This window comes from Macrotis lagotis, chromosome 5 (genome assembly GCF_037893015.1).
Source record: "Macrotis lagotis isolate mMagLag1 chromosome 5, bilby.v1.9.chrom.fasta, whole genome shotgun sequence".
NCBI lineage: Eukaryota > Metazoa > Chordata > Mammalia > Peramelemorphia > Peramelidae > Macrotis > Macrotis lagotis.
This window is the reverse complement of record NC_133662.1, coordinates 186,858,290-186,881,394: the sequence shown is the minus strand read 5'-3', so window position 1 is coordinate 186,881,394 and position 23,105 is coordinate 186,858,290. Positions and strand designations below refer to the sequence as shown.

The window sequence follows — 23,105 nt, the reverse complement described above, 5'->3', positions numbered from 1 at the left end:
CTAAACTTATATTGTCACATTTTCTTTGAGCTGTTTCAATTTTGCCTTCCTCATAGAGTACCATTACTGATAAGGACATGTCAGGTTAAGCGGTCCCGTGCCAGTGGCCCTGCCATGCTGCATAATCAGTTTTAGTTCTTAAGAGGAATCTTTAGAGTGTCCTAGAATTGCTTCTTCTGATCCCCTTGTGAGCACTTGCCCTGTGAGTTCTCCATAAAATAGTTCATTTTGGCACATGTAGTAATGTTAGGCAGTTTAGTTCAAGAGAAGACCTCAGTGTCTGGTATCTTCTGCCAGTTAATCTTCAGAATCTTCCTAGGACAGGTTTCACAGGCATATAGCAATGAGGTCAGCACAAAGGCTCTAGAGACCTTCAGTCTGGTAATCAAGTTGAAGAACTTGCTATCAGTGTGGTAGCTGATCTTGATGCTTTATCAGTGAAGGCGTTTGATAACATGGCTGAAAACATCATGCTCAAAAGCATGGGAGCAAGGACACAGTCTTCTGTTACTCCATTGGTGACTGGGGACTCTCAAGAGTATCGTCCACTCCAGAACCCAGACAAGATGAGACCGATGTTCAATTCTGATGAACTCCAGGAAATCAAATTTTGACATAATTTTCATAAGCCCTCACAACTGACAGTATCAAAGGCCTTGGTCAGATCTACAAACATTGCATACAGGCTTCTGTTGTGTTCTTGGCATTTTTCCTGGAATTATCAGGCAGCAAACACCATTTCGACTGCTCCCCGACCCATTTTGAAGTCACTGGCTCTCACGAGTCTAGGTTTGTTATTTCTTTCTCCAGATCATTTTACAGCTAAGGAAACTGAGGTAAACCTTGACTTAACCAGGATTACACAACTAGTGACCATCTTCCAGGTGAAGGATCAGTCTATTGAGGACACTGGCAAGAATCTTAACAGCAATGACTATAGAGAAACATCCCTGTGATTGTCAGAGGACAATCTATTCCTTTACCTTTATAGAGATGGATAATGGAAAAGTTCAGTCAACTTTTGGATGAGCAATGGACCCCCCACCTTGTAGATCTCAAATGGAACAGAAACAGCACCAGTTGCTTTGTCACTTGAAAGGAGTCTAAAGGCATGGGAAACCTCTTTTTCAGTTGGGAATTTTAGCTAAATAAACAGTCTATGGCTTCTGCATTGATGAATAATGGTCTGTTAAGAACACTGAGGGGGGCAGCTAGGTGGCGCAGTGGATAAAGCACTGGCTTTGGAGTCAGGAGTAGGAGTACCTGGGTTCAAATCCGGACTCAGACACTTAATAATTACCTAGCTGTGTGGCCTTGGGCAAGCCACTTAACCCCGTTTGCCTTGCAAAAACCTAAAAAACAAAACAAAAAAGAACACCTCCCCCCCCCAAAAAAGAACACTGTGAAAGTGTTCAGCCTATCTCTCTCTAGGATCATGTCCCTAACACTAATCAATGTGGTTTCATCAGCACTGTGTAGTTGAGATGCACCATAAGTCTCTGACCCACTAGCCTTCAGGGCATCATAAAAGTACTATGGATTGTTATTATCTGCATAAAACTGAATTTCATCTGCCTTCTGAGTCTAGAGCCCTACATCTCTCTAAGCTTCAACAACAACAACAACAACAAAAAAGACGGAAATGTTTTATTAAGTGTCTACTATGCTTCAGTACTGATGCTCAGAAAGATGCAGACATGAGATCAAGTAGACACATTAATAAGCACACATTTCCCTCCTTTGTGCTTTTTTTTTTAAAGCACACAGTATGATATGGAGACTCAGAGGTTCATATACAGTCCTCTTTTTAGGCTTTGATGAGAGACTGGAAATGTCTTCTTCTGTTATTTAACTTTAGGAGTTATTGGGTAAAACACACACACACACACACACACACACACACACACACAAATAGACACAAAGAGGTGTGGGACACTAACAACTGGAAGCAAGAGAATCAGCATAGATTTTTCTGTATTAAACTATGTTTTGAAGTAAGTTAGGAGTTAGATTTTAAGAGACAAAACTGAGAAGTACATTCCAGGCATGAAGGACAGTCACCTTTGTTAAGACATGAAAAAAAGAAATAGAATATTGTATAGAAATGGGGAACACCAAACAAGCAGCTGCTGTTGTTCAATCATGACCTATTCCTTCATGACCCCATTTGGGATTTTCCTGGTAAAGATATGGAAGTGGTTTGTCGCTTCCTTCTCCAGATGAGAAAACTGAGGCAAACCCTAACTTAATCAGGATCACACAACTAGTGACTGAGGCCAGATTTGAACTCAGGAAAAGAGTCTTAGGGACTTTAGGCCCAGCAGTCTATCCACTCTACCATTTTGGTTGAAAGGTGCAATAAAGATGGAAAGGTCATTTGGAGTGAGATTTTAAAGGGAATTAAGTCAAACTAAGGAGTTTATATCGTATCTTGGAGACAAGAGGAAGGGAACCATTGAAGCATTTTGAATAGAGATAAGTCCTTTACTTTAGGAATGCCTATTTGGCAACTATGTGGAGGATGGATAACTTCGAAAAGTCTGGAAGCAGGAAAATCAATTAAGAACCTAGAACATAGTCCAGATAGGAGGTAGTATCTAAGTAATTGTGCTTAAATTTAACATTATATACATATATATATTTAAATTATTAAACGTCTATGTGTTTAACAAAAACAAAGTATTTTAAGTAGCTTTAAAACACTTCAGTCCATTTGTGCTTTTTTTAAATAGGATTTCTCTATTAATGACCCTTAGGTTACAGAATTCAAAAAACAATTATGGAGAAAAAAAGATAAATTCCTTGTCAGTTATGTTGAGTCTACTTTTATATAGTTTTCTGTCTAGGTACCAAACTGAGCTACAGGGCCTCTGAGATTTCTTTCAACTCTTGAGATTCTAGAATTCTGTATAAAGGATCAAATCTAATAAGATGAAATTTAACAAGGATAAATTTTAAAACCTGTATTTAAGCTCAAAACCTCTAAGGGCCCATTCAACTCTTGAGATTCTGTCAACAATGAAAATATCTCAAACATACAGAAGAGTCAACTTTACTTCCTTAAGATCAATCCATGCTTTAACCTCCCCCCCCCCCATTTACTGAAATTACTGCCTCAAATTCATCATTCTCATATCTACAGCAATTAAGTTGAAGAACCTTTTCTTCTGGAACTCTTCACTATTTTTGGTGATAATTTTCCCAAGTTTAAAATTATTTATTTTGCTGCCTCAGTTTCCTTTTCCCATGTTATTTGACATAAATCTTCACTTAAAATGTTTTTCATCCCTTGGTGATCTCATCCACTTCAAAGTATCATCACTTCTATCTCATATCAATTTCCTCTAAACTAGTAGGATATAAGCATGTCAAAGGCAGGGATTATTGTTTATTTTGCTTTTGTATCTTATTTCATACACTAAGAACTCAGAAAGTATTTGTTGGATTGGATGGAATCTCTCCCCAATTCTTTACATAGGGTCAGGGTATTTTTAAGTGCCTATTTAAAAAGGGGCATTCCTATATGTATGTTATTTGACTTCAACATGTCTAAAAAATTATCTTTCATTTTAAAAAGGATACCACTTACCCAACAACCTCAGAGATAACTTTAACATCTCCCTTTCTTTTCCTCTTCTACATGAAATCAGGTAATAAGTGGTATGCTTAATTCTATTTTTCTTTCATGTCTTTCCATTCCATGCCCTGGGCCACTTAACCCAACAAAAAAAAATGCATAAAGCTTTTAAGAGTGGATTTGAAAGGGGTGGCTAGGTGGCATAGTGGAAAAAGCACCAGCCTTGGGAGTCAGGAGTACCTGGGTTCAAATACGGGTCTCAGACACTTCATAATTACCTAGCTGTGTGGCTCCATTTGCCTTGCAAAAATCTAAGTAAAAAAAAAAGTGGATTTGAACTCAGTCCTAACTCAATGCTAACTCCAACTAATTAATCCTAGTTAGTTATGAACAACTGACTTCCAATCTTGACTATGTGACCCTTGACAAGTCACTCAACTCTTTGTGTCTGTTTCTTCATCTGTAAAATAAGGATAATAACAGCATCTACTTCACAGGATTGTTGTGAGGATTAAATGAGATTAAGTTAAATACTTTGCCAACATTACCTTATGCCTTCAAGTTTGCAATCTATACATCCCTATTAGATCAGTCTTTCTAATAAATAAGTCTGATCATGTCGAAATTCCTTAATCAAACACTTTCTAACATTTATTTCATGGTTAAAACTCAAATATATATGTGTCCTGTACAGGTTCCACACTCCCTGATCTAAGTCTTTGCTCCCGCCATTCATTCCTGAATTATGCTCTTCTCCATCTGCACTAATTGGAATTCTCCTCAGACCAGGATGTTTATTGAAAAGAAGTTTGCCTAAGTATAAGGAAATCTGAGTTATATAAGCCTAGTTCAATCATTAAGGTCTCTACTATATCTAACATGCTGTGCCTTCATGACCTGGGGCAAGTTTCAGAATTCTCTAATTCGAGAATGTATAGTAATGAAAAAAACATTGCAAAAAGCCCAAGAAGCTAGGGACAAAGGCAGAGTAGTAAGATGAAAAAAGCTTTGAGTCTGGAGACCCGAGTTCAAATCTGATCTTAAATCAAGTCTTTTTTTTTTGGTTTTTGCAAGGCAAATAGGGTTAAGTGGCTTGCCAAAGGCCACACAGCTAGGTAATTATTAAGTGTCTGAAGCCAGATTTTGAACTCTGGCCCAGACTCCAGGACCAATGCTCTATCCACTGCCCACCTAGACACCCCTCAAATCCACTCTTAAAAGCTTTTTGCATATTTTTTTTGCTGAGTTAAATTGCTTAACCTTCTTTGGCCTGGTTTCCCATCTGTAAGATCCTATAATTTATAACAAAAAAGACCAGAGGTCCAACTTTGTGAAGCCATAGTCTACACAGGATAGAAAAGTACCAAGAGATTAAAAAAAAAAATTCCACTTTATAACTGTAACACATCCTTCAACCTGGACAGATGTCTCACAAAATGTGAATAGCACATAAAAATAGCAGGCACCTGAGGTACATATCAACTCTCTGGTGATTCTATCAAGTCCCTGCCTATCAACTCACCTCTCTTAATTAAAAACTGTGATTCCTAGTTGCTTCCATAATCAAATCTAAAATCCTCTGCATTTTAAAAACTTCCAAACCTGGTACTATCCCACCTTTCAAGTCTGCTTATACCTACCTTCCTGCTCTTCACATACATTCTAATACAGAAACTAGTCTGCTTCCTCTCAATCTCCTGACCCTGCCTTTTCATTGAAGTACCCTTGAAATCTCCACCTCCTCACTTCTCTGTCTTCCTTCAAGTCCCAGCTGCAACCTCAAGAAGCCTTCCAGATTACCATCAAAGCTGTCCCTGGACTGTTCCTGTACACACGATATTTGAAGGTTGTTTCCCCCCCCTTATGTGTGTGTGTGTGGGGGGGGGGGAGTCCACAAAGTCAGCAATAGTAGGAACTGTTTTGCCTTTCTTTGTATCCAAAGAACAATGCCTGGAACATTAGAGGTACTTGACTCAAGAAATGTTTATAGTGAATTTTTAGTATGATATATGAAAACCTCTTTTGCTAAGAATAATAGACATTTTTCTGTATAAGAAGTCCATTAAACACTTGCCAATGATTATCTAAAATATCCCATTTCAACTCAAAATCATATTCATAACTGAAAACTGTAAATTAAATATGAAACCTCAAAAAATCCCTGATATTCTCATCTAAGTGGTCTACAGTTAAGGAAACATTTTTCATGTTTATAAACCTTTAGCTGAATATATGACTTTTCTTAGGCAAAATTAAAATGGATCCTTCAGAATGAGCCAGATCAAGCCTATAATTTAGCTTTGCTTTTTTCAATAAAATAAAGGCTCCGCCAGGTGATTTGATTTAGGCAACCAGACGCCCTGCTGGCTGTCAAACATCTGTTTGCTTCAGTTCAGCTGTAGAGCACAACAAATCTGAAGAGAAAGCTTCTGCACATGAACAGAAATCCTTAGCTTTGGCAGAATGCTCACACCTGCCTGTCAACTAGCAGTGTTAAGACTGACTAAGCCTGTAGCACTGATTTTCAAGACTCTGTACAGGTCCTGTTAGTTAACAAATCCAGACCTAGAGAGTAAAAAGTTGCATTCAGTTTTCTAATGTACAAAGGTCATATATGCCAAACTATAACTGTTCTACTCTGCAATGCCTAGCTCATGCTACTGTATTTCTTTACTCTCAAGATCTAATTCAGATACCTTTATCCATGAAGCCTTACCCAATATTCTCTCTATCCAATCCCAGCATAAAAGAAATTTCCTACTTATGACCCAATCCTAAAAATTTTCAGTTACAAAATTACATGATCATATCCTTAAAAAAAATTCTCTAGTACAGATTAAACTGTCTAGTCAAAGCTTTTACATCCCATGAATATCTGTCAAACTTTTAACAAATTGATATTGTCTATTATTTCAAAAATTACTTTCATCCAAAGTCATGCAGATTTTATAATTTCATTTCAATAGATTTTCAAGCAGTAATATATTCCTGAGGACAAAAAAGTGCTCAATAAATAACATTGTCTTAGTTCTTCCTTATCCTCCTTAAATACTTAACCATTTCCTTCATTAACTTTTTCAAATTTTCTAAGACTGTCAAAGGCACCAACATGCTCCCTAGGTTCTCCAAGCTTACAACCTAGAAGTCATACTCAACTTCTCACTATTTCTCACCTTCCATATCCAATGTGTTATCAAGACACTGATTTCACTATTCCAAAACCTCTTGATCATTTTCTCTCCTGATATTGCTTCCATTCTCTTACAGGCCCTGTTCTAACACCTGGACTAAAAACTGTCTCCTCCCCAACTCCAGTCTATCCTCTCTCTCTCTCTATTCAACAGCTAAATTGATTTTCCTTAAGCATAGGTAGGATTATAACCTCTATTTAGTAAACTCTAGTGGATCCTATTGTCTCCAGGATCAAATATAAAATCCACTGGGCTCCTGGCTATTCCTCTCACAAGACACTATATATATATATATATAGATAGATAGATAGATAGATATAGATATAGATATATGTATATAGCTTAAGGTATATAGTGGTTTGCAAAGAACTATAAGTTCTTAGAAGAAAGGGACTGCCTTCTGTCTTTTTTTAAAGGTTAGCACTAATCCAGGGCCATCTCCAGTCTATTATCTATTATGAAGGGTAGCTAGGTGGCACAGTGTTAGAGCACTTAGCCTTGGGTCAGGAGTTCAAATCTGACCTTAGACACTTGACACTTACTAGCTGTGTGACCTTGAGCAAATCACTTAATCCTAACTGACTCCTATCCAGAACCATCTCCAGCTGTCCTGATTCGTATCTAGCCCCTAGACCCAGATGGTTCTGGAGGAGGAAATGAGACTGGTGACTTAGCACAGCATTCCCTCACTCAAATCCAATTCACAAACCTGTCATGACAACACCTGCCTGCTATCATGGTCCTCTTCAAGAAACCCAAACAATCCATACCTCCCAACTGTATACAAATAATGTGCAAACAAAAGTAAAACATTTCAAGAGTGGAAATTATTTTGGATTTATAACCAAAGAGGTTCTATTTATTAGAAATAAAAAACAAATCCACAAATAAGTTTAAAAATAGAGTACTTTAATTTTTCAAAGAGTTTCAAATTCAGGGATTCTATAATGTTATAAAATAGTCACTGCCTTAGGACAGGTCTAAAAGCTAAATTCAGCTTTGTTAAGTCACTCAAATTACCTCACTTTAGGGCTTCCTACTCCACCTCAGCTGACAAAACCCCAAGTTATTTTTCACACACCTCCTCTATGGGTTATGTGACTCATCACATTACTTCCTTTAATGCATAATCAGAATTACAATACAAAATATTATTCTGCTGTAAAATATATATATATCAGTTTTGAACCAGGTGCTCTTTTCGACTGGACTAATTTCCAAAATTTAATTTGTAAAATGGGACAAGTTTACTTAAGTATGGCAAAATTATATGTAAGTTTAAAAGATCTCTAGTAGTCAACACCAAGAGTAATATTGGATAACAATGAGTTAAGGTGTAATTATTTTTACAAATCTAGTAAAAACCAACACTAAACCAAAAATCTTACACTTGCCTAGGTACTGATTTTTTAATTTCAATTAAAACTTTAAAGGAATACATTTGTAGTTTCCCCCAAGGAAATACTCCTTAACACATGTATACATAAAATTTTCCAAGGCTCTTTATTCATCAAGAGTAGGAAAAAAAAAAAATGAGATCATGAACCTTTCACAATAAATTCACCTGTGGTAAGAATTCAAAAGGTATAACTAATTATACATATGAAAAGGTCAACAAGAAAAACATTTAGAAAAATTAATGGGGTTTTATACAGCAGTCAAAATATTAATTCATTTTAACTATTATCATTCTTCACTAAAGCCTTTTAGATTAGTAAGACTATCCATTTAAAATCCCAAATAGAACATCCAAAGTCAAGTAAAAAGAAAACTACCTAATAATTATAACCCAACTTATTTATTCTTAAAATATCTTTCCAAGATTGACTTTACAAACATAAGAGAGTAACAAGCAAACTTCTTCAGACTAAAAAAGTGACAATAATTCTAAAAGCTAAGTATACTATTTCCCATGGAATTTGTAAGAAACATCCCCAGCAAAATCCCCTAACCCGTTGGTTTCCAAATTCACTGAAGACTATAAATAACCAATACTATTATAGAATTTTGGCAGCAAATAAATTAGCCATTACATTTGAATGGACTAAAGTATGAATAGAATAACCAGTGCTTCCTTGTATACATCCTTCTCCATAAATCTTGAGATACCCTCAGAGTAGTTCATTTTTAACAGACTTATCTGTCTACTGGATCCTTACCGTGTATGTAACCCTGGAACAAGTAATTTCACCCAGTTTGCCTCAATTTCCTCACTAGAAAAGGCAAAACCACCTAAATATCTCAGCCAAGAAAAGCTCAAATGTGACCATGGAGAGTTGGACAAAAATGTACAACAACAAATAACAACAGTAGAGAGGGGACTGAGATAAATACAGAACTAAACAGTCATCAAATGGCAATTTTCAGTTACTCCATATGAACTGGATATGAACTTCTGATCTTAAAATGTTTTAGAAAATGAGTAATGGGGTGGCTAGGTGGTGCAGTGGATAAAGCACCAGCCCTGGAGTCAGGAGTACCTGAGTTCAAATCCGACCTCAGACACTTAATAATTACCTAGCTGTGTGGCCCTGGGCAAGCCACTTAACCCCACTGCCTTGCAAAAAAAAAAAAAAAAAAAAAGAGTAATAAGACCTACTACTTTGCCCATGTAGACTATTAAAGCCTATCCAAATATAAAGTCCAATGTGTGTTTTAAAGACTGATCAACTTATTATTAAATATTTGGCCCTTAAGTACTCAACAGATTTAAGTGTGATTTAAAGTCTGATTTAATCCATAATCATTTAAGATGTTGGGACAAAAATATCTACAATGTACTGACAAAAATGAATAAAAATATAAATTTAGCAAATGATCATTTATATAAATTCCTAATTCCAATACAAATTTTTATTTAGAGTTTATAAAATAAAGACAAAATTTCAAGATACAAGGGAAAATGGAATAAAGGAGGTAAACACTATTTTTTTTAAAAAAGAGCCCCATTTTTCTGTAGTAAATAGACTAGTCTCTAAAGTGTATGCCTTGCTCCAATTACCTCAATAACATTTTCCCCTTAGATTTGTCCCTAAGCAAAAGATAGGACACTAGAAAAGTGTAGCACTTATACTTTTTAAATGTACCCCCATCCTAATGAATGCCTACTGGCTTGCAATTAAGCTTGCTCATGAATTTTGTTTTCAAAACAAAAACTGTATTCAAATGCATTACCTTTAAAATATTTTGAATGAATTACAAAATGTCATTCTCACTTGTGATGTTTGTAAAACTGCTTAAGGAAAAATTCACACTTTATTCCTATAATAACTAAATTCTCAATATAAATTTAAACTGCATAATAGTTTTGAAATTGAAGACCTAATTTTCTCAATCAGAAATTAAACTTGAGCTAATTTTTCTAATGACAAATGGTGTACATAATATCAAATTCAAAGTACTTTATGCTCTCTTCTTTTAAAAGACACTTATAATTAGTTTATAATAAGACTCTAGTTTTATTTAGAAACCTAACCTGTACAATTAAAAACCATCCAGTTTTGCAAGCAACTTAACACATAAATTAAAAGTAGTCTATCCATTGATAGTCTAAGAAGCATTATTTTCTTAAAGTACCTTAGTTCTAAGACACAATAAAAAGATGAGACTGGTAAATGCTAATTGCTAATTCCTATTCTGCAGTCATCCAATAATGGCTAAGTCTTTGGGATTTTAGGGCGGACAGATCCAGAGAAATTAAATAGGAAAAGAGTTTCCTTGTGGTTAAATAAAAGAGATTCTCACATAAACATAGTGGAAGATTAAGATGAAGCAAAGAATTCATATCCAAAAGATTTGTAAAAAAGGAAAAACAAATACTGTAAAATGAACTGTATTTTAAAAGTAGTGCAGAGGAAAACCTGTCACAGTCAGCTTCCTAATGTAGACCTAAGAGAGCTGACTCAAATAATAACCCCTGTCTAAGATCTTCCAATTCAAAATTCAAGGACAATCTGTTTAAAATCTCTCAACAGACCAAACATACAATAAGATACAGTGGATGCACTCGGATAACCAAAACATTTTGAGAAGTCAAACTTTAGTTATTTTCAAACAACTAATTGAATACACTTGAGTGAGTCATTAGCTCAAGTCTAATTCACAAATGGGTCCGGTTTTGGAGGTCCTGCTCCCTTTATCCGATCCTATCCAAAATTTCACCTGACTTTGGATAGGATCTTGCGGTCACAACACTGGACCTGAGTGGCTCTGAGTGGTCTGTCCTAATGACCAGCCACATCCAGGGCTAGGCCAAACACAAGTGTGAATTTCCTTCTTTTCTCTGGGAACACGCACATGATCGGCCTCCACCCTATGAGCAACCAGGGACAACAGGAACCTAACTTCTACCTACCAAACCCTCCCCCCATGGCTTTCTATCAAACTGTACACTTTGACCTGCCAAAAGATGGGGGGGAGGGGGGAGGCGGAGCTAGCGTTACGCATTTCTCTGGCAACCAAAAAGCATTCAATAGAGAACAAAGAAAACCACACCTTTTCCATTAAAAAAAAAAGTTACTGGCTCTCTATTTATCGCTATCTCCGAAATCCCCTAAGTAAAAAAAAAAATCCTGCTATTTACTTTGCACTAAGCCCGGGGCGACCTCGGAGTTCCGGCCCCGAGAAGGCAACACCGCGGCTGTACCCCAGCCTGGTGAAGTGACAAAGTTGGCGGAGCTGGCCGTGAAGCCGCCGGCCGGTGCGTCCGGGCGCCGCGGGCTCCGGGGCCACAACGCGGGGCTCAGCCTCCCGCCTCGGGCGGGGAGCGCCCGCTGACCCGTCGGGGTGCCCGCGGCAGCGCCGGCCGCCAGGCTGCGCGCCCCGCTCCCCGCCGCGGCCGTCCTCCGCCGGGGCCCCCCTTCCTGCTCCGCAGACCCCCGCGGCTCCTCACACCCGCAGATGGGGGGCAGGCGCAGAGAGAGGGCTTGGGTGGGGGAGGGGGACCCCACAGGATGATGCCCTTTCCGGGGCCGGCGCGCACACGCCCAGGTTCCGAGGAGGACCCCGGCCCCCGGGCCGCGGGGAGGGGGAGGGGAGCAGGTGAATCGTGCGGAGCCCGAGTCCTCGGGACAATGGGGCGGCCCGCTCACCTCGGTGGGCTGGCTGATCTCGAACAGGTCCAGCCGGTTGGCGTTCCAGTGGTTGATGATATCGGCCAGCTTCCGCCGCTCCTCCTCCCGGCCGCCGGCCGCCGACATGCTCCCGGGGGGCCGGGCCCGCCTTCCCCGCCGCCCCCCGCGCTCCGCTGGCGCCCGCGGCGGGGCCGATCCCTCCGCCGGCCGAGGGCGAGGGAGCGGGAGCGCAGGGAGGCGCGGGGCCGCGCCGCCGCCGCCGCCGCCGCCGCCTTCCTCTGCCTTCGCGGCCGCCGCCTCTCCGCTCAGCCGCCCGGCTGCATGGAGCGCCGCCTTCCTTCCCGCCGCTCCCCCGCCCCTCGTCGCCCGGTCTGCGCGCCCGGCCGCGAGTGTGCGAGTGTCTCCCTCCTCCGGCGCGTCTCACGCGGACACAGACCCACGGCCGCACACGCGCTCCGCCGGCACCGCGGTGCGCGCGCGCGCCCGCCGCCGCCTCCCCGCGCGGCCGCGCGCCCGCTCCCTACGCGCTCCGTCCGCTAGGTGCTGCTGGCGGCGAGCCGCCCGGCCGCGCGCCTCCCCTCCCCCCCCCCCCCCTCGGCCGGCCCCGCCCCCGCGCCCCCGCCGGGCGGGGCGCCCGCGTCCCCCGGGGAGTCCCGGAGGGAAGGAGGAAGGCGTAGAGGCGGGTGGAGGTCCGCTCCCGGCCCCCCGGACTCGCCTTTACTGGTGAAATCCATTCGAGCCGGTGGAGCCCGGGCCAGGGTGACCTTCCCCAAGTTCTGCTGCAGGTCGGTGCGGTTCTAGAGGAGGAAGAAGGGGCGCCCAGCCCCCCGCTCCGCCGCTCACCTGGGAGGCGGGGCTTCACCCACCCTCACCTTGGCCGGCCAGGTGCCGCCCCAGCGCGGCTTGGAAACATCCGCATCTTCGAGGGGACTCAAAAAAACTATCGTTCATTTCAGGAACCCTTATGTCTTTTTTTTTTTTTTTTTGGTTTTTTAATAGGAGAAAAGTTTTGCAAGAGTTCATTCCAGCAAACCGCCGCCCATAGGACTGGTCCTCCAATTTAAAATTAAATCTATTTGTTTAAACAGAAAACGTCGCCTTTTAGCATATCTGGACTATAATAACTAGTGATAATAGTTTTGGTTTTTTTTTTTTAGCCAAACCCTCCTTATTTGCACTCTTATTCTTCTGCAGCTTAGCCATATAGAGTCGAGGTCTCTTAGAGGGATGCGAGTTATCTTTTGGAAGGTGGGGGAGGGGCGGGAGAGCATTTTATCTATCCTCCCTGCTGGGTTTTGTCCTGGGTTTTCTTTCCCACCGCATTCGTACAGTACGGCTATATAAGGGAGCTTTTCAACAGAGAAGCCTGAGGTGTTGAACGGGTGCCATGGGGAATGAATTCTTCAATAGATCTCTAGTCTCCTTTCTCAAAATTAAAATGTGGTGACTTGCAGAAAAGCATCTGGGTAGAACTGGCACCTTCATGTTCTTGCCTCTGCGGCTTCAAGTACTCCAAGCTTCTTTAGAGCCTAGGTTTTTATTATGGTAAGTGTTAACAGTCCCAAATGCGGCTCTGGACAATCACACTGCGGATACCCTTGTCCTGTCAATAGCTCTCTCACATGAATTCGGTGGCGTTACTAAGCCGGAATATCATCAGGAGTGGAGAAAAAAATACTTTGGTTCTCTAATCCGAGATTAAATTTGCATAGCTGCTGGGTGATTAATTTGTAAACTCAGAAAATCTTTAATAAAAGATAAATATGCAACTCCACAGTATATTTTTCTAATGATAGATTAGAATCAACATGGAGACAAACTGCATATGGGTATATGTTGAAATAGGTATACAAATAAATTGCAAGAAGGAAAGTGTGGGATATTCGGTCCTAAAACAACAGTTTATCATCAGTTTATTTTTTTAAAGTTACTTGTAATTTATGATTTAGCTATAACACCAAAATCAGAAAATGTCTATAGGAACAAGGACATCTTTTACCTTGCAGTTTTTCAGTGTCTAATAATTTTCCACTATTAATTAACTTTTAGTGTTTCTTATAATAGAAGTTATATATTTATACATATATGTGTGTGTCTATATATATATATATGTATATATATATATATATATGTACTTACATATCATCAGACCATCATATGTAAAGTACATTTTTCCTCCCTAAGGGTTTTTCCATCTCTCACTTGTCCCGTGCTTACAGTGGAAGGGAGGAGATCTTCAAATACCTTTGTGTCTACCCACTCAGACAATGTCTTATAGGCATATCTGCAATACTCTATGGACAGATGTGGAGCTAGAAAGTCAAAATAATAAAGATGTCTCTCATAGCAATCTAGATGCTGTTAGTACAATATGGAAAACACCAAAGTTTTCTAGTAGACTTAAAAACCTATAATTTCAGGAATACTTTTGTCCTTTTTTTATGCTTTTTTTAATGGAAGAAAAATTTTGCAACAAAATCTATTATATATATATTATATATAATATATGTGTGTACATGTATTTCATATATATATATATAAATGATACTAAATATGAAGCAAAATATAGGAGCTGTTTCTATTTCATGTTTTTCATTATACTTCTTAAAACATAAATACTCAAATAATCACCTCTTGCCTACCAATCCTATTACAACTTCCTAAATGGTATCTCTGCTTCCAATATAGCCATTTTTAACAAATCCATCCTCCTCCAAAGCCCTCAATAATTCCCTATTGCTTTTAAAGTTCTCAGTTTGATGTTTAAAGACCTCTAAAATCTGGCACCAATCCAAACTTGTTTCACATTTCTCTATATGCAACAAGGAGCATAATAACTAATTTATTATAAATATTATTTAGATAATGTAAGTAATAATTCATTATATGTAATAGTATCTACCTTCCAGGGTTGATGTGAGGATAAAATGAGATAATACTCATAAAGCACTTTGCAAACTTTAAAAAACTATAGAAATGTGTTTATTATTATTATTATATAAAAACTGTACAAAACTAGCATTCTAGTGATAATCCAATGATGACATTCCACTTCCCAACATGGTGCCATTATACATAATTTCTTCCTGTCTGGATTATTCTCCTCACTTCCACCTTTTAGAATTCCTAGTTTTTGAATCCTAATTAAGATGAACAGTATCAGAGAAGCCCAGACACATATATATTTCTACAAAAAAATAAAAATGTCTGAATCCAAAGAGAATTTACATAAAGCATTCTCATTCAGTCCTGTTATCCATAAACCTGCAAGCTCTAGGAAAGGAGTCTCACCAGAAAAGCTCTCCTAAGCACAAGTTAACAAAGAGTCTGTTGAAGACCTAGAGACAATACAAGAGCAACTGAAGCCTTAGGTAGAGTCAACAGCATTCAGACTAGGTGCCCAGGGACACCAGAAATTTGATCTGAAATGCTATGGAAGACTTTAAATACAACGGTGCTCAGTAGTGCTAACCCATATGACCCAGGGAAACCTGAAATTTGGCAATACTTGAGTTCAGATATATCAGGGCAAGTGGAAGTAGTTGGATCCCAGAAAATCAAGAGGAAGAGAAACTAGGATCTGACAACTCATTCAAGAGTATAAAGGGAAGAGGGTCTAGCCCTCGTACAAAGTCCCAAATCAGGAATTGAAACTAAAGATAAGAGCAAATAGAAGAAGATAGCAAACAATATGAAGAAATAATATAGTTCTACAATGGCCCCAGCAGCAGAGTCAGTATTAGAGAGTAACTCCACAATTCCAAATAGAGCCTCATAGGAAAAAAAAAATAGTTTGGCTATAAGCACTCTAAAAGAAAAGCTAAAAGAAATGAAGCAAGTGATAAAGGAAATTAGAAATGAAATAACTCTGGAGGAATGACTTGGAAAGAGAATCAATAGTTTAGAACAAACAATGAAAAACTTTACTCATATGTCCAAATCCCTGGAAATTGGAATGGACCAAATAGAACTCATTGACTCCATGACATAAGAAATTCTAGAACAAAAATCAAGATGTGTATATGGTGGGGGAGAGATGGAAGTAGAAGAAAATGTAAAGGAGCTGGTATCAAATACAGCTGATCTAGAAAATGTAATTTAAAAGAAAGAATAGAAAGTACTGGATCTAGAGTTGGGAAGATCCGATTTCAAACCCAATCCTCAGATAATTATCTTACTAGCTGTGTGATGCTGAGTAGCTCTTTTGACCTTTGTTTACCTCAGTTTCCTCATCTGTCAGGATAAATAATAAAATCTACTTAGAATTGTGAGGATGAAATCACAAGATTGTAAAATGTTTAACAGGGTGTCAGTCACATAGTGAAGTGCTATGTTAAGACTATCATTTTCATAAGAGATAATGAAGTAATTTCAAATTTAAATTCAGTTTCTTAAAAACCAAACTAATATTAGTTTTGCTAGGCTTTAATTGTCTCAAGCAGGAGTTCTCAGACTTTTATGTCATAGAAATCTGGTAAAACAAATGGACCCTTTCTCAGTGCTTAGCATAATACCTAATCCACAGTAGACATTTAATACATGTTTATTAATTGATAATGGTTTTTTGAAAACTCATCAATGGAAACTATTAAATTTTCAGTTAGAAGTTAATGTAAATAAAAAATAGAAGTTTTTCCCCCATCCAAGTTCATAGATTCCTTGAAATCTTTTTGTGAACTACAAATTAACACTAGGTTTAAAGAAATTAATAAACAAAGCACAAGAAAAATAGTATACAAACATGGAGGAAGGGGTAGGGAGAGGAAAATAATCAGGAATTTTTCTCTTAGCCTAACAGAACAAAGAAAGATGAAATACACATATTAAACATATACACAAAGAGTTTGATGTAGAAATGAATTCCATTAATTAATCAGTATTAATTAAGCACTTGTGTTGTTCCAAGCACTATGGGAGATACAAAGGCCAAAATAGTCCCTGCCCTGAAGCTCACATTCTAGTGTTAAGTGAAAACAATGTGAAAACAACTGTGTTTATACCAAAGGGAAAGCACTATCACTGAGGGGGACTGGAAAAGGTGCCTTATAAAAGGTGGTATTTGAGCTAAGTCTTGAAGGAAATCTGGGCAATTTCAAGGTGGCTATGAGGAGGTCAGCCAAAAAGGAGGTCAGCCAATACAAAGACACAAAGAAAGGAGATAGAATGTAGGGAGGAGCAAGAAGATGAGTGATGGATCACAGAATATATGGAGAGCAGTAAAATACAAGATTTAAAAGGAAGAAAGAGGTCAGGTTGTGAAGGGCTTCAAAAGCCAATTAGAGCATTTTATATTCCATCCTGGAAGGAACTGGGAGCCACCAGAGTTTTTTGAGTAGGGATAGGAAGAGGGAGAATAGAACTGGAGAAGATAATCACAAGCAAAAACAAACTTAAGAGTGAATCAAACTTTTAAGAATGGAAATTAAAAGAAAAGAAAAAAATTGCAAGAACTAGTCATTAAGATCTGAGTAAGGGAAATAGTGAAGGTACAATCAAATGAAAATAGATCTAATAGATTACTAGTGTTGATCATCCTTCACCCTTTTTTGAGAAGTAGGGATAGGTGCAATAAAGGAAATGTATTTGAGGACACCACGGCAGGAATCATTAATAATCATAAAGGAAATGTATATGGGATAAATGAAATCATTAACAGAAGGTCATGGTAGATTGGGAAGTATAATCTGACAATGTTATTTACAAGAAACATACTAAAAATGAGAAGCTGAGGTTCAAATGAACACAAAAAGTCAGATGAGCAATCATCTGAAATAAGGGTAACAGTAAAAATAAACATGGTTAAAAGAGATAAGAAAATTTTACTTTATGCTTAGAGACATAAGCAAAGACATACATACACATATCATGTATATGTTATAATATGGTACACATATATAGCATAGCATTTAATTACTTGAAAGAAAAATAATTATAAAGAGAAATAAGGCTGCTAGGTAGTGAAGTGGAATCATGAGGACCTGAGTTCAAAACAGCCTCAGACACTTAATAATTACCCAGTTGTGTGACTTTGGGCAAGTCACTTTTAATCCCACTGCCTTGCAAAACCAAAAGAGAGAGAGAGATAGCAAAACTATAATAGTTGGAGTCCTAAACATATCTCTATCAGACCTAGACAAATCTATTAAAAGCTAAATCAAAAAGAAGTTACGGACCTGAATAGAATTTTACAAAATTTAGCTATGTAAATCTCTGGCAAGTACCATAAAGAGTATACGTGTTCCTCAGCTAAGCATGACACATTTTCCAAAAAGTGCACCTGTACTAGGGCATAAAAACTTTACAAACAAATATAGTGTAGCAAGGGAACTGGTCACAGAGTATTCTCCATTATTTTTGGTCTTGCCCTTTGGGTGGGAGAAGGCTTAGCAAGTAGTATGTAGAACTCCACACATGCACAATGAGTGTTATCTTAGTGACCCCTTGGGGACTTGCCCCTGTGGCATGAACATTGGAGAATACCTAGGGCCAGGTGCTAAACCACTCCTCAAGCACCACCCTTGTTATGCCCACCAGAAAGGTGTTTGAGCAGACTTCTGCCCAGGGGGAGCTCTTTTTTCCTTTTTTGGACTCTCAGCTGTCTGCTTCTCTTTTCTCTTCTCTTCTCTAAGCTTCTTTTCTTTTCCCTCTTAACTTTACTCCTTTCCCAGCTTGTAACTATCAATATGGCCCCAGCTTCATACATCTAGATTTATGTTGACCTAAGCTTCTTTACTCTTCCTTTTTAAACACTTTATCCTTTTTAATCTCAACTTCTACTAATCAGTCTGTCCTCTAAGAAACTCATTATCAAAAAAACTCACTATCTTGCTGCTTCTCCAAAGAACTGTGAACTTTTAGTAGTTACCTGTGAACTTTATGTAGTAGCCTGTGAATTAAAATGTAAGCCTTTCTTATCTCCCTGAGGTGGAGATTGGGTGAGTTCTTCATCAAAAAACCCCATAAATTACATAAATATGCATGTATACATGTGAACATACATATATATGTATATATATATATATATATATATATATATATACATATATATGTATAAACTAGGATCCAGGTTGACAGATATCAGAAAATGTTGGGAAAAATGGAAGCCAGTCTGACAGAAATTAGATTTGGACCAGCATCTCTCAAACCACAAACATCCCCAAATGGATTCAAGACCTAGATTTAAAAGATCACATCATAAATTAAAGGAGTGGGATTAGAAGCATCTTTTCCAATCACAAGAGAATTCTTGACCAAAGAATAGAGGAGAATACAGGAAATTGACAGATAATTGTTAATGATGCAAAAGAAAAGAAAAAAGTAATTTAATCATTTTTAAAACTGCACAGAAGAGAACAAGAGTTTCAAAGGAAATTAAAGACAAGCAGGATGACTTTGCAACTAAATAATGAATTTATAGAAAAGGATTGCAAGGTAGGGGTCTAATGAGCATATATTAATATATTCTGCTAACGCTGGACTGGTTGTCTGCAAAATGTAGCTTGGATTCCACCCTCAGATCTCATATGGCTCACTCTTCTGATCTGTCAAGGGTCACAATGTGATAGCCTTCTCCAAACCTTTTCATTAAAACTGGAAAGAAGAAACTTAGAGGCTAAGAACCAATGCCTATAGTCACAGGCCACATGGCGGTCTCAGATGTGAATGACCTGAGGCATCTCCCCTTATAGCACTGTCTTGAAGCCAGAAAGAACTCAAACCAAAAGAACAAACTAATGTCTTTGAATACCTTCCAGTTCTCATCATACAGATAATTCAAAAGGCTTCTCATCATCCCATGGTTAATATCTCTAAATCGAGTATCCAAACATACTCCTAATCTCTCCAACACATTTCTATTGTGTATCATCATACCTTGCAGGAAGCATGTTCCCCATCCTCTTCTCACTTGGGGGTATTGCATTAGCTAAGCCTGCTCAACAACCCTCCTATTATATTCATACCTAAAAACAAACAAACCCCCCCCAAAAAAAACTATGTAGTAGGCTCATGGTTTCATATTTAGTCTTTTTTTTTCTGTTCTTGTTTATTAATGTAAAAGTAATTATTATGTAAATTGTTTCTATATATATATATATAAAATATTCATTTTCATTGATGTTTGTCAAGTCCAGAATAATAAAAAATAGAAATTGTTTTTACAAAAAAGAATTCTTCATTTTCTTCAAATGCCAACTCCCTGCATTAGTTTTTCCAAATGATCTTAATTGTAAGTGTTCTCTTCCTTCTCAAACTATCTAAATAATCATTCATCTATGCATATGTTATATCCTCCCAATAAAATGTAAGCTCCTTGTGGGCAGAGGCCATTTCTTATTTATCTTTGGTAAAGACTGGGGTTTTGTTTTGTTTCTTGTATTTCTATTCCTTAGCACAGTTCCTTGAACATAAATAGGTGCTTAAGAATGTGTGTTGAGGGGCGGCTAGGTGGCATAGTGGATAAAGCACCAGCCCTGGAGTCAGGAGTAGCTGGGTTCAAATCCGATCTCAGACACTTAATTACCTAGCTGTGTGACCTTGGGCAAGCCACTTAACCCTATTTGCCTTGCAAAAAAAAAAACCTAAAAAAAAGGTGTGTTGAAACTATTTTGTAGAATGGGAAATTTGAGACCAAGGTGGTAGTGTTCTTTTTTCCTGTTTGGGTTTTTTTTTTTTTGAAGAAAAAGACCAAAGAATTGCATTTAAGTGAGGCAGATTTACCCAAAGTCATCAGCCTCAATCACTCTATCAGAGACAATGAGGTCCAATGGCATGACAGAAATCAAGACAACTGGTGATGTCCAGAATGCAGGGGTTTACCTTGGTGTCTGATCAAGCTCTAAGCTCTCCACAATACTTCCTTCATCTACTTTCATGACTGTTGAAACAAATTGTTTTGTCCATTTCTAGGGGAAATCTTCATATGTTTGGGGTTCACCTATAGGTTTGAGGCCCACTGGTTACCCTCAACCTGTTATAATCTGTCTGCCAAGACAGTTTTGCTGGGTGGGGCTGCTTAGCATGCTATAGTGTTTTGGAACCACAGGTGAGAATTAGACGAGAGGTGTATATCAAAGATGAATGAGCAGGAAGACCTAAATTCAATCTAGTCTCAGCCTTTACTAGCTATGTAACTGGGGCAAGTCACTTAACCTCCATTTGTTTCCGTTTCCCCTGTAAAATGGGGATAATAAGAATACCTATGCCCCTGGGTTGTTGTGAGGAGAAAATGAAATAATTTCTGCCAAGGGTGATTTGGATATTTAAAACATCATTCTTGAGTCATATAAAATTGTTAACTTAAAAATTAGCCTACTATATTTGGTTAAATATTTAATTAATTCACCCTAAAAGCTCCTAGATTTTTGTTGAATTTCAAATCCCTCCTGCCATTGCTATGACAGCACCAGATCAAATGATTGCAGGGGCCTTATACATCCAGTGGGACAAAGGTTCCCCACCCTTGTGCTAGAACTTATATTCTACTAACATTCATCTTTGAAGATATCATCAGTTTCATGCTAAAATAAGGCATTGGTGTTAAACTTTAGTGGAAGATTAAGTTTAGATAGATTTTAATTATAGTTAAAAAGCTCAATGTCCACTAAAATGATAAAAACACTCATTAAATGAATTCTAATGAATTTTAAGAATTTTATAGCATAGGAAACATTTTAAAAAAGAAAATCATAATCTCTTAAATCATATTTATCTGGTAATATTCAACTGGTAATTAAGACTTGGCAGAAAAATGGTTTCCCACCCCTGCAGTCTAGCAGTCCTACAATGTTGGAAAGGGGAAGAATACGACCTGGTGCAAGTGCATATCAGCAAATAGGTGGTACACTGAATAGAGCACTGGTCCTATACTAGGAAGACCTAAGTTCATTCTAGTCTTAGCCTTTACTAGCTATGTGACTGAGGCAAGTCGCTTAACCTCCATTTGTTTCAGTTTGTTGTGAGGAGAAAATGAAATAATTTTTAAAGCTTTTACTGTCCCCAAAATAAGGAATGGGTAAGTTCCTAGGCAGATGGCAAAGTGACTTGGATTGAAGGCTGAATGGCCTGATGGATGTGAAGTTGAAACCTGGTCCTGAGCAGAAGTTCTCCAAATGTGATCTAGGGACCCCTGAGAGTCCCTGAGACATTTTCAGGGGATCCATGTGGTCAAAATTATTTTTCATTAATACTAATACATTTTAATTTCTAATATGGTAAATATTGAAACATATAGAACACATAAACAAAGGTCTTTTGAGAGGTCCTCAGCAATTATTTTTAAAAAAAATTTTTGTTTAATTTGTTATATTTTAAGTTTCATACTCCAACATCATGATGTCATTGATCTTCAAAATGAAATATAAACAAGAATTTCTCTATAATTATAGAGATGAATATGCAAATGAATATGTAAAGAAAAACATATATTAAGTTGTGAACCTCTTAATGATCTTCCCAACTTCTGAGCTTTAGTAAACTGCACAAAATTGTGCCCTGCTAAATTTCTTTATGGTACTCTCAAATAATGACAAGAAAAGACTTTTGAAACTTGAGAGAGTAGAAGAAAGTTCAGGTATAAATAGACAAGCATTGTTGGTTTTAAATTATAAAAATAAAACAAAACCTAAACAAGGTTTTTCATATAATCCTCATTTTCTGGTCTTTGTACAGGAAAATGGTACTATTTGTTGATGTTTGTAAGATTCGTGATAATAAAAAGAAATAAAGAAGAAATAATTTTAAAGCCCTTGATATACGAAGTTTTAGAGACAGACCTATATATACCCAGATTCGATAAGACCTTCCTCCTCAAGGCAGCTAGGTGGATAGAGCACCGGCCTTGGAGTCAGGAGTACCTGAGTTCAAATTTGACCTCAGACACTTAATAATTACCTAGCTGTGTGGCCTTGGGCAAGCCACTTAACCCCATTGCCTTGCAAAAACTTAAAAACAAACAAACAAACAAAGAAAAAAAAGACTTTTCTCCTCTATATAACCTAAAGTGGTTTCTTCATAACCACTATGGATTCAAAATGTGGTGTGATTTTTCACCTCCAAATACAATGATATAACCAGTTATTTCCTAGTTGGACAATTATGCTATAAGGAATTGCATTGAATGACCGCTCTTATAGTTTCATAAAGACATCAGGTGATGACTAATTAGACTTATGACAGATGATTTTGATAGTTTAGGACCTAATATATATGTGAATAATTGAAATATATTAGTTCATTCTTAAAGCAAGGAACTTCAGAATTACTAAA

The 23,105-nt window shown here is 38.0% G+C and overlaps 1 protein-coding gene across 24 annotated transcripts in view; it reads right to left on the bottom strand.

The window, feature by feature from the left end:
- AFDN (afadin, adherens junction formation factor) overlaps nt 1-11,984 on the bottom strand; it is a 194,755-nt gene extending 182,771 nt beyond the window's left edge. For 12 of the 24 annotated variants that reach the window (XM_074188039.1, XM_074188042.1, XM_074188044.1 and 9 more), the window contains exon 1: nt 11,859-11,984. In XM_074188039.1, the coding sequence (XP_074044140.1) occupies nt 11,859-11,966 (108 nt within the window). In that variant the 5' untranslated portion in view covers nt 11,967-11,984. The remainder of the gene's footprint in view (nt 1-11,858) is intronic. The other 12 variants (XM_074188053.1, XM_074188060.1, XM_074188050.1 and 9 more) reach the window with 2 other exon arrangements.
- Between the last annotated feature and the right edge of the window lie 11,121 nt (nt 11,985-23,105).